Raw genomic sequence first — 11,399 nt, forward strand, 5'->3', positions numbered from 1 at the left:
ATTGGAACAGCAATGACTTCACCATAAGACCCTCAATTCAAATCCCTAACAGGTTGTGAGTGTTTCTGTTGCCGTTTGGGGTAAAAGGATTTTGGGAAACATACAAAAAATATTAAGCATCAAGGATTTGACGTGCAATACAAATGGATGTTATGCTATCCGTAGCTATTCATTCGTGTTCAATTAGTGTAGGAGCTCATTTTATTAAGCATACACATCTAGCAGCACGACCATTATTCCTCAATCCCCCTTCAATCTATACTTAATATTCGTCCAACTCTCACAACATTAATAAAAATATACTGTAAACCAAATGTTTCTGGTAGTAATAAACTAAAATGCAGCACGCAAATCTGACATCACTTTATGAGGCAAATTATCATAAATTTGTGGTCTTCTTTAAATAATTGGATGACACTCAAGGAGTTCAAATACCCTTTGATTGAAGGGAAATACATTGACAAAAAATACACTCATCAATTGGTAATATGGAAAAAAATAGGGATAAGTTTACAGTTGACAAATTTTCTCATATGATTCCAGAAACTTTGAGTGAAGAGAGAACAACAAAAATAACCCAAAGCAACATGAAGTACAGAGAGGTAACCCAAGCCCAAATCCTTGGCCCTCCAAGCTCTGCACCCAGTGTTAGGCGCCTAAACACCAGAACACCAATACAACCCACAGAAGTACAAAAAAATACAAGCAAAGAGAAACTGAGTCCCTCAGCATTTTTTATCGTCAATGGTTCCCTATATGCGATGAAATTGTATGCAGTGTCAATCAGCCATGGAATGCCAATGCCCACATATATATTCACAGAATTGCTACAAAAGAGAATGAGAAACATCAATATCATTTCTCACAAATTTTATTCTGCTTCTGCAGAACAACAGCATTAATTAGCTAAGAAACAGGATATAATCAGCCTTTAAGTAAGAGAAAATATTAATTCAAAAGGGGTCAACGAACAAACAGAGGAAAAATACTACATTTTCTAATTGAAATGAAAAATGTAGACTTCTGCATCTTCTCAGTATTTCCACCAATTCCTGACTACACATATTTTTTTAATTTCAGTTGTCACTTTAAGGTGTCAGTGGGTTGTTACTGCCTGTCAGTGTATGTAAGTATATACCTGGAGTGAAGTTGGATCTTTCATGAAATGAAGGCTTTTACTAGATAATGGGTCTTCAAAACGGCAAAATTACCATCTCATTCCCGGTGTTCATGAACACATCAAGCAGGAAACTTTTGGAGACTGGTTGTAGACTTGCAAGAATTTTCATATTTAAGTTCCATATCCAGGCCAGATTTTTAAATTTTAAAATACAATATTTGTTCATTCTCAAGTACGATGCATAGGCAACAGATAATTTCACACCAACAGGTAAAATTATAAACTCCTACAATTGAATTCCATTTAACAGCTTCAAAGAAGTTTTGGTAAGTATTAATATTAGCAACTATATTACTATTGAAATCTGTTATATAAGTATACTGAAAAATAATATAGGTCTGTAAAGCATTTTCTGAAAACAGAAATATGCAGCAAGACTCTGATAATAAGATTCTAAAAATGAAACCTGCAAGTGATATTTGCTATGGCTGAGTCTGCTGTTATCTGACGTTCAGCAGCAATCTTACTTGCCACCAAATCTGGCCATGAAGTTCCAGCAGCTAATGCTGTAAATGCAATGACATAAGAATTTATTCCTGCAAGAGAACAGGGTACATAAAGAAGAGACACATAGCTGACTAGATTATAAGAAGAATCATATACATCAACCGTAAACAGGAAGCCAGGAATTGTATTCCTAGTGAGGAGGGATACCTGTGACACAGCTTATCAGATCAGTGAGTTGTGTTAAAATGTAAGCTATACCACTGATGAAAATTAGGGAGCAAATGAAGGCAATCCACCCATGAGCAATATGATGAGGAGGCACAAAAGCAAACAGAAGTCTCCATGGCAAAAGAAGAGATTGCCAAAATAGTCTTGCTAGCCTTAGATACAAATTGTTCAATTTCCTTGATTCTTGGTTTACCAGCTGTTTAAGGAAACGGTATCATCATACTTGGAAAAGAAAAAGAATAACAATAATAAATCTAAACAGAACCATTTTGCAGTGAAAACCAGTAGAAATTACATGTACATGTACTTGTAGTCAACTACATATTGTAAATACACATAAATTAAATCAACAGAGTCCCCAGCTCTCTATTATAACAAAATTTTCGTAGTTGCAAGAACATAAAATTAGAAATGTAATCAAGCAAGAGATGAAGTATTAAAGCCTCAAAAGTCTGCCTTATAAATCCACTTTTTCTAAAATCCTGAAATATAAGATGTTTCCCTTGCATTTTTAAATAGTCAAAAGTTGCATTTCAATAACTACTCTGATTGATTTTATGACATTCTACTAGGAAGATGAATAGAAATTTTGAACCAAAAGAGAGAGAGAACCAAGGATAAAAATTATAATAGTTATTCTTGAACTATAGATATGATTTTCTTCCATCAAATTCAGATGAAAAAAACTCAGCACAAACCATGTTACCATAAGTGCGTCCACAAATTGCTGTTTCCATAGTGCAACCACATTAATAGTGTCTAAATTTATCTCCTTATCGAAAATTTCATTGGAGGATTCAGCAACATCTTCAGATCCTGGTACTTTTTCATAAACTGGACCTGTATAATGAGGAATTTTCAGATTGATTAATTTTGAAATTTGGGTGGAGGAGTTTAGACATCCAAGTTCCCATGATACTTTGAATTAAAAAACGACGCATAGGATACTTACAGATGTTACAGTATGTCATTCTTTCGTCTCACTGCCTTAACATCATTTCATATAATTTACGATTATTTTTCTGCTCAGACTCTTACTATGTGCCCAATCACTGTTGGGCCCAATATAACTTGCATGGCGTGCTAATAAAGTTGAACTTTATTTATACCACTGACCATTCAAACCAACGGCACTATTACTGATAAATTTAAAATTAACAAATGAAAGCTGTAAAATGAGAAGGCAAAAGAAGTACCAGAATCAACACAAAAGATCTTCGGATTATTCTAAAAAAAGTGTTTTCAGAGCCTTACTTTCACAATCAGATGTGAAATTAAAAAATTTACTTAGTAAAAAATCCCAGTCCCAGCAAGCCAAATTTTGATGAGAATCAAAATTGTGCCCACATGGTTAATCCTCTCTAACAAATTCAAAAATTTCATCAAAACTTTACAGTGATTCTGAATTAAAAATCATAAATCAAGACAAGACAATTTAGAAGAAAATATAAACCCTTACAGTATCCACTTACCCATGTCATGGCTCCTTCAAGACAACTACCAAGGACTTATAGAATACGCAAGGCTCCATGCATATGAATAATTCAAAGAAGAGAACGCTTGAATGTTGTAATGACTAATTACCAATCATTTCCAATTTAAAGCATCAGCATGTGTGGCTGGTCAGACTGGTACCTGTCCCATTTATGGAATGAATAGAAAAAATATCAACAATGTTCCCAGTTCCATCTTCACCAACTTCAAGTGTTTCAGAACAACCATCATAAACATTGTTCTCATCTTTACATGAAGCTGCCTCTTCAGGCACCCAGTCCTCTGGCCTCTCACTTCTTGCTCTACATGTAGAGAAAAGAAAAAAGAAGCAGATCAGCCAGCACAAAACCTCAATTGCTAAAACAATGAATAGAAACAAAAGCAAAGTAGCATACAGAGGAAGAGATAAGTAAGGCCAACGTTTGTCTTGAGCATAAGCATTTATCAGAAGTAATCCAAATTGCAGTACCGTCAACAAGGCTTCCCAAACTGTAACAACATTTGGAGTCCATACCTGAATCACAAAAGTAAGAACTGATAATTCCATTTTTAACAAGTTGGATGTCAGACATAATTGTGATAATGCATCCTATAAACTTATAAGAGTTACAGACAGATTGGTGAAAATATACAACCAAATCATCATTTACAAGGCTAATAGCATTGAACTCCTCTGATTGTAAGCAACAAACTGAAGGAACAACAATTTCAAGTCACTTTAACCATGGCCAATTTCAATTAGATGCCTGCATATGCTAGTTTGGCATGTATAAAAGCTATTCATGGTGCAGCATACAGTCATTACTGAAATCATTGACCACACAAAATAATAGCATATATTTACATCAGGGGTTAAAATATTAAACAAGAAGTCAATTCATCAATTTCAAATAAATGCCTATTTTTATACAGCATAAATATCTTCAATCTACAAATCCAAAGATATACTCCAGAGGACATTGCTCAAAGTTACCTCTAAAATTATGTACAGCCAGACATAAGCCCAGAAAGACCAAAAGAGCTCTACCAACCAAACTCCTATATCAGATATCTTTTTCAATTCTCCAGCCTTTGGAACAACGACACAAACAGCATGGATAGGAAACAGGTCAAATGCAGCCGAGCCAACAAGCGTTCCAGGACCCAAACCTAGAGATTAAGTAGAGCTTATAGTATGTCAATATATGGGAAAGAGAAGATATTCTGCACTAAAGTTATAGAATACAAGAAGAGACTCTAAACCGCAGATGATTTTCAAATCTAGCAAATATTACATATCACTGAGCAGGATAGGCAAGAATATCCAAAATTTTCAATTTCAACATTTTTACAGAGGAAGTAAAAGAGTGTATAATATAGAAAACAAACCTCCAGCATATAGGCTTCCAAGGTTTCGTATTGCATCAATAGTAGCTAAAGATATTTGAGGGAAGCTAGTTCCAAAGGCCAACAAGGTTATATCTGCAATAGCGTAATTCCATACCTTTTCATATCTAACAATTTCAGCATTAGTGCAAGGATCTATTTCTACTACCCTACACGAGTGTTTCACTATATTCTCCATAGAACGGAAAAAACAAGCTGTTATAGCCGACAATCCAATGAAACAGTAAGCAAGGCCAACAAAATATAAGAAAGCCCGGAATCCATCCCCAAGAGAGGTTTCACCACTGAAAAGCAGGTAGCTATCACATTTTTCATGCCCCAAAATATTGGAAACTCCAAATTTCTTATATACAGAGGCCATCTTTAATCAGCCAACCTCAAGTTGCGGCACAAGTTTGTAGCCAATTGCATAAGCATAAAATCACCTGATATGAGCAAGACGCAAGCAGGTTATTGAAAGTTAAAGTGTGACGCCTCTCAAGCATTTCATCAAACATTTGGTGTGCGTCACCCCGATACTTAGAACTTTTTAGAATACTCTTGTATTTACTAGAATCTTGTAATTAATACGGTAGTTGGTACATGGTAGTTGGTAGTTTGAAGTTAGCTAATCTCCATCGTTGATTGTGGAAGATCTAGACCGTCCATTGTAAGCTCCATTTATTATAAAAGGAGAGGCCTTCATTTAGCCAAATCATCCAAGAATTGTAAAGCATTCTCTCATTAGTAAAGAGTTCTCTTTTAGCATTTCTTGTGAGTGAGTTTGTGTGAGTGTTCTCTTATTTGCAGGGCTAGAAGCTTGAGCGAGCAAGGCTGTTTAGGGCAATCATCCTAACCCCAATCCTTCTAAGAAGAACTCTCGAGGAGAGAAGGACAAGTCCATGGACATGATGGCCTCCATGGAAGCATGGATGATGCGTAACGAGGTGTATGTTGCCGAAGTGAAGGAGCACCTCGACGTCCTCGATCAAAAGATGGATGATGTGGAAGGCATGGTCGAAACCATGGGAGAGTTTCGCCATGATGTTGCCGAGAAGCAACAAGCTGTTGCAGAGTTCCAAGCGGTGCTGTTGGACTCTCTTAGGGCATTATAAGCTTAAGTGGAAGAGCTTTGATCGGGTCTAGAGGAAAGCAAGGGCGATTGGGCGTTTTGCAAGAAGGTGGTGGCAAACAGGGTCGTTACCAATGCTGTACCTCCTGCAAGGGTCGAAGTTCCAAGACTGCGGAAGTACGAGGGAAAGTGGGATACCCAAGAGCTGGAGAATTTTCTATGATCCATGGAGAGGTATTTCGAAGCTATTAATGTCCAAAGTGAGCAAGAGAAGGTGAACATCGCAACCGGCTACCTTGAGGATCATGCTATCGCGTGGTGGCAACTGAAGCATGCTAAGATTGTACAAGGTACATGCATCATCAACACTTGGGACTTGCTCAAGTGTGAGCTCAAGAAGCAATTCTATCCAGGCAACGTAGCATATGAAGCACGGAAGAAAATGTGAGAGCTTAAGCACACGGGGCATATTTCCAAGTATGTGGATGAGTTCTCTAAACTTATGCTTCAAGTTGATAATATGAACTCGAAAGATTTGCTATTCAATTTTATGGAGGGGCTCCATCCCTGGGCACAAAGTGAGCTCCAAAGACGTCAAGTTGCCAACAACTCCACCGCCCTTACCGAAGCCGACACCCTTGTTGGGTTCCACAAGGGCAAACCATCCAAGCCGAAGAAAGATGGCAAGCCCGATTACGACAAAGGTAGGGAAGGGAAGGGAGACAAACCATCTCACCACCGGGAAAAAAGAGACAAGCTGCCTCATAAGAAGGAATGGCGGAAGGATGACAAGAAGGAATACAAGCGCCAGGAGAATTGTTATCTTTGCGATGGGGATCATTGGATCCGAGATTGGCCCAAGCACAAGGCCTTCAATGCCATGCTCGAAGAGAGACAACCTGAGGCACCCGCATTCGAAATCGCTAACAAGGGGTGCCTTCAACTTCTCAATACCTTGAAGGTAAAGCTCACACAACCCAAAGTTCAAGATAAGTCCCTCATGCATGTTGAAGCCACCATCAATGGGAAGAAAGTTCAAGCCTTGTTGGACACGGGTGCTTCCCACAACTTCATCAAAGATAGCGAGGCAATACAGTTAGGCCTCAAGGTGAAGAAATCAGATGGATGGCTTAAGGCGATGAATGTAGAAGCTAAACCACTTGGGGGCGTGGTCGAAATGTTGAGCTACATTTTGGCACATGGAGTGACAAGGTAACATTTTTAGTTGCACCTTTAGATGACTTTAACCTTGTTCTTGGCATGAAGTTTCTCAGGCAATTCAATGCGATGCCCCTACCGCGATACAACTCTATGTGTATCCTTGAGGGAGTTCTATGCATGGTTCCGACAGTGAGCAAGGTCGCACCAAGCAACCAACTCTCCGCAATGCAAATTGAGAAGGGACTTAAGCAGAAAGAAGAGACTTTTCTCGCCATGGTGCATGAGTTGGAAGATGAAAGAGGTGTGGATACCATGGAGCCGGCACCAAAAGAAATATCTCAAGTCCTTGAAGAGTACAAGAATGCCATGCCACCTGAGTTGCCAAAATGCCTACCACCTAGGAGAAAGGTGGACCACAAGATTGAGCTAGAGCCGGGAGCTAAACCACCCGCCAAAGCCCTATACCGGATTTCGCCATCGAAATTAAATGAGTTGCAAAGACAACTCAAGGAACTCTTAGAAGCCAGATTCATCAAGCCTTCGAAAGCACCCTATGGAGCTTCGGTTCTCTTTCAAAAGAAGCATGATGGGTTGTTTCGCTTTTGCATTAACTACCGGGCACTCAACAAGGTAACCATCAAGAACAAATATCCCATTCTACTAATTGCCGATTTGTTTGATCAACTAAGATAGGTCAAGTACTTCTCTAAGCTTGATTTGAGGTCGGGGTATTACCAAGTGCGGATTGCGGAAGGGGATGAGCCAAAGACCGCATGTATGACGCGTTATGGAGCCTATGAGTTCAAAGTCATGCCTTTCGGCCTCACCAATGCCCCTGCCACATTTTGCATCCTCATGAACCACATCTTCCATCTGTACTTTGATCGGTTCGTGGTGGTCTATCTCGATGACATTGTGGTGTATAACAATATTGTTGAGGAGCATGTCAAGCACTTGTAGACAATTTTCCAAGTATTGCAAGAAAATGAGTTGTATGTCAAGCAAGAGAAGTGTTCATTTGCCAAGTCGGAGGTAGATTTTCTCGGCCACAAGATCACAGATGGAAAACTCATCATGGATAAAGCCAAGGTAAAGGCTAGTATGGAGTGAGAAACCCTAATGAAGGTTATCGAGTTACGCTCTTTCTTGAGCCTCGTCAATTACTACCGGAGATTCATCAAAGGCTATTCCACCATTGCCGCACCACTCACGGATTTGCTTAAGAAGACCATAAAATGGGAGTGGATGGTTGATCACCAACATGTCTTTGATTCTTTGAAGAGGGCCATCATGAAGGAGCTGATGTTAGCATTGCCCAACCATGACCAACCATTTGAGGTACATATTGATGCATCTGACTTTGCTATTGAAGATGTATTAATGCAGGATGAATATCTCATAGCATTTGCAAGCCGAAAGCTTAATGATACGGAGCGGCGATACACGGTGCAAGAAAAAGAGATGACCATCGTGGTGCATTGTTTATGCACTTGGCGGCACTATTTGCTTGGGTCCAAGTTCTTGGTAAAGACAGACAATGTGGCAACAAGCTACTTCCAAAGTCAAAAGAAACTCAGCCCCAAGTAAGCTAAATGGTAAGACTTCCTGGTTGAGTTTGACTATGCGATGGAGTACAAGCTCAACTTGGTGGCAGATGCATTGAGTCGGAAGGCCGAGTTTGTAGCCATAAGCAACATACAAGGGGATCTCCTCAAGCTCATAAAAAAGGGTCTCGAGCATGACACATTGGCCAAGCAACTCATCTCTTTAGCTCAAGATGGCAAGACCAAGCACTTTTGGGTAGAAGATGGTCTCCTTTACACCAAAGGGAAAAGGTGTATGTTCCAAAATGGGAGAATTTGTGGAGGAACTTGATCAAGAAGTGCTACGACACCAAATGGGCCGGAAATCCCAAACAAAGGCGCACCCGAGCACTATTGGAGCAGCCTATTATTGGCCACAAATACGGGACAATGTGGAGCAATTTATGAGAACTTGTCTTGTGTGTCAACAAGATAAGGTGGAACACCAAAGCCCCACAGGTTTGTTGGAGCTGTTAACCATACCGAGTAACTATGGGAGAGCATCTCAATGGAGTTCATAATATGCCTACCGAAATCCAAAGGATTTACCACCATCATTGTTGTTGTAGACAAGTTGTCAAAGTATGCCACTTTCATCCCCGCACCAAATGAGTGTACAGCGGAAGACACGGCCAAGCTATTTTTCAAGCATGTGGTGAAATATTGGGGCCTTCCGAAGTCTATCATCAGTGATCGGGATAGTCGGTTCACAGGCTTATGGGGTTGGCATTGCACTTTTTCACAAGTTTTCACCCTCAAATCGATGGGCAGACTGAGAGAGTGAATGCTTTGTTAGAGATATATCTGCGACACTTTGTGAGCGCTAACCAACTTGATTGGGCAAAATTGCTTGACGTAACCCAGTTCTCGTGTAATTTGCAGAGGAGTAAAGCCACCAATAAAAGTCTTTTTGAGATGGTGATGGGTCAACAGCCACTCACGCTGCACACCTTGGGTACAAGTTATAAGGGGATTAGCCCCGCGACATTCAAAGTTGCTAAGTCATGGCATGAGCAAGCTGACATCACACGGGCTTATCTTGACAAAACAACCAAGAAGATGAAGAAGTGGGTGGACAAGAAGCGGGGGCATGTGGAGTACAACGTGTGGGATCTAGTACTTGCCAAAATTCTCCTATCACAACACAAGTCCACCCGACCACTACACAAAGCACTTGTCCGAAGATATGAAGGGTCATTTTCCATAATCAAGAGGGTTGATAATGTATCCTACAAGCTCGAATTGCCCTCTTGGTTGAGACTCTATCCGGTCTTCCATGTGAGTTGCTTGAAGCCATACCATGAAGATGCAGAAGATATAGGATGGGGAGAATCTAAACAGGCACCATTTGGCAACACCAAGATGTGGAGTATGTGTTAGCCGACCGCGTCGTTCAACAAAAGGTTCATCCTTCAAGTCGGGAATACTTTGTCAAATGGAAGGGGCTACCGAAGAGTGAAGCAAGTTAGGAACTTGAAGATGCATTGTGGCAATTCAAAGACAATGTCCAAGAATTCCACGAAGAGTCGATGAGGACGTCTCCGGATTTGGTGGCGAAAAATGTAATGCCTTTCAAGCATTTCATCAAACATTTGGTGCGTGTCACCCCGACACTCTAGAACATACTAGAATACTCTTGTATTTGCTAGAATCTTGTAATTAATACGGTAGTTGATAGATGGTAGTTGGTAGGTGATAGTTTGGAGTTAGCTAATCTCCACCGTTGATTGTGAAAGATCTAGACCGTCCATTGTAAGCTCCATCTATTATAAAAGAGGGAGGCATTCATTTGGCCAAACCATCCAAGAATTGTAAAGCATTCTTTCATTAGTAAAGAGTTATCTTCTAGCATCTCTTGTAAGTGAGTTTGTATGAGTCTTCTCTTATTTGCAGGGCTAGAAGCTTGAGCGAGCAAAACTGACTTAGGGCAATCATTGGGGGATTAGCGCTTAAGGCCGCACGAGTCTGAGGGGAAATAGTCGGGTCGTGACAGAAGGCACATTAGCTAAGGTATCTCAACCCCATCATGATTTTAAAATAATAATTAAAACCTTGAATTCAATGCCTGTTTTACATCAAACTCCCTTTGAAGTCAATCACTTAAAAGTGAAAGCTAAACAGTTATCCCGTAAAGGATATCTCAACATCCCAAATTTAAACTTCAATGTTTTTGTTATAGAATATCACCTTCAAAGAGGTAGTAATTGAACATTTAAGTCTACCCAGAAATATCATTCAAAATTTTAAGCGAAGTCATTTCTTGTCTTATATGCAACAGAACCGAAATAGATTTACTAACTAAAGTCACAAAAAAAATCCATTCTGATCCAAAATACTACGATTTGGTAACACTAGAAGTCAAAGTCTGTTAATTGACAAGCATACGAACAATTAATCTAAACTATTTGCTTAATGACTAGAGTCTAATTGAATTCTTCAAGTAACTATCACAAAACCTCCTCGACAACAAAAATAAAAAATAAAGTAAACCAAAATATTAAAAACAATTTAATTGCTACATTAACACGTTATAACGATATCCCAAACACATGATTCCAAATAACAAACAAGTTTGGAGATCAATAGTTTAAAAAAGCAGATAGGTTGCTGGACTCGCCTTAACTCCGGCTACAGGTAATGAAGTTGTCGCTCTCAAATAATAACCCAAAATAAAAGGGGAAAGATAGGCGGGCATGAGGTTTTTATGAATATGGTGGAGATTTAAGGATGCATCAACTTATTTTGAAATTGTTGGAAAAAAACTCATCAATGCTTTGATCTTAGAGGAACATATGCTTCGTGTTTATACTGTATTTTAATGATGGATGAGGTGAGATTAGCATGAGAGATTCCTCTTCGTCATTTTAAT

At 39.4% G+C, this 11,399-nt stretch overlaps 1 protein-coding gene across 2 annotated transcripts; it reads right to left on the reverse strand.

The window, feature by feature from the left end:
* Nucleotides 1–426: 426 nt before the first annotated feature.
* On the reverse strand, nt 427–5,154 carry LOC116119828 (magnesium/proton exchanger). Of its 2 annotated transcripts, none has more exons than XM_031405750.1 (8): nt 4,718–5,154; nt 4,323–4,498; nt 3,745–3,863; nt 3,491–3,651; nt 2,562–2,695; nt 1,835–2,051; nt 1,587–1,686; nt 427–827 (listed from the first exon to the last, which is right to left on the reverse strand). In XM_031405750.1, the coding sequence occupies exons 1-8, from the start codon at nt 5,094–5,096 to the stop codon at nt 530–532; spliced, it is 1,584 nt and encodes a 527-aa protein (XP_031261610.1). In that variant the 5' UTR covers nt 5,097–5,154; the 3' UTR covers nt 427–529. The 2 variants fall into 2 exon arrangements, with proteins under 2 accessions (XP_031261610.1, XP_031261609.1); XM_031405749.1 differs by having other exon boundaries at nt 1,587–1,716.
* Between the last annotated feature and the right edge of the window lie 6,245 nt (nt 5,155–11,399).

This window comes from Pistacia vera, unplaced genomic scaffold (assembly GCF_008641045.1).
Source record: "Pistacia vera cultivar Batoury unplaced genomic scaffold, PisVer_v2 Contig908, whole genome shotgun sequence".
In the NCBI taxonomy this organism is placed as follows: domain Eukaryota; kingdom Viridiplantae; phylum Streptophyta; class Magnoliopsida; order Sapindales; family Anacardiaceae; genus Pistacia; species Pistacia vera.

What these genes read in the sequence shown, in the direction of transcription:
- LOC116119828 (XM_031405749.1), bottom strand. Translation starts at nt 5,096, where the DNA reads ATGGCCTCTGTATATAAGAAATTTGGAGTTTCCAATATTTTGGGGCAT. An exon ending in CCTTACTTATCTCTTCCTCT is followed by an intron (nt 3,652 to 3,744) that starts GTATGCTACTTT and finishes CTCTACATGTAG; the next exon opens with AGCAAGAAGTGAGAGGCCAG. An exon ending in TCATTCCATAAATGGGACAG is followed by an intron (nt 2,696 to 3,490) that starts GTACCAGTCTGA and finishes CTCATTATACAG; the next exon opens with GTCCAGTTTATGAAAAAGTA.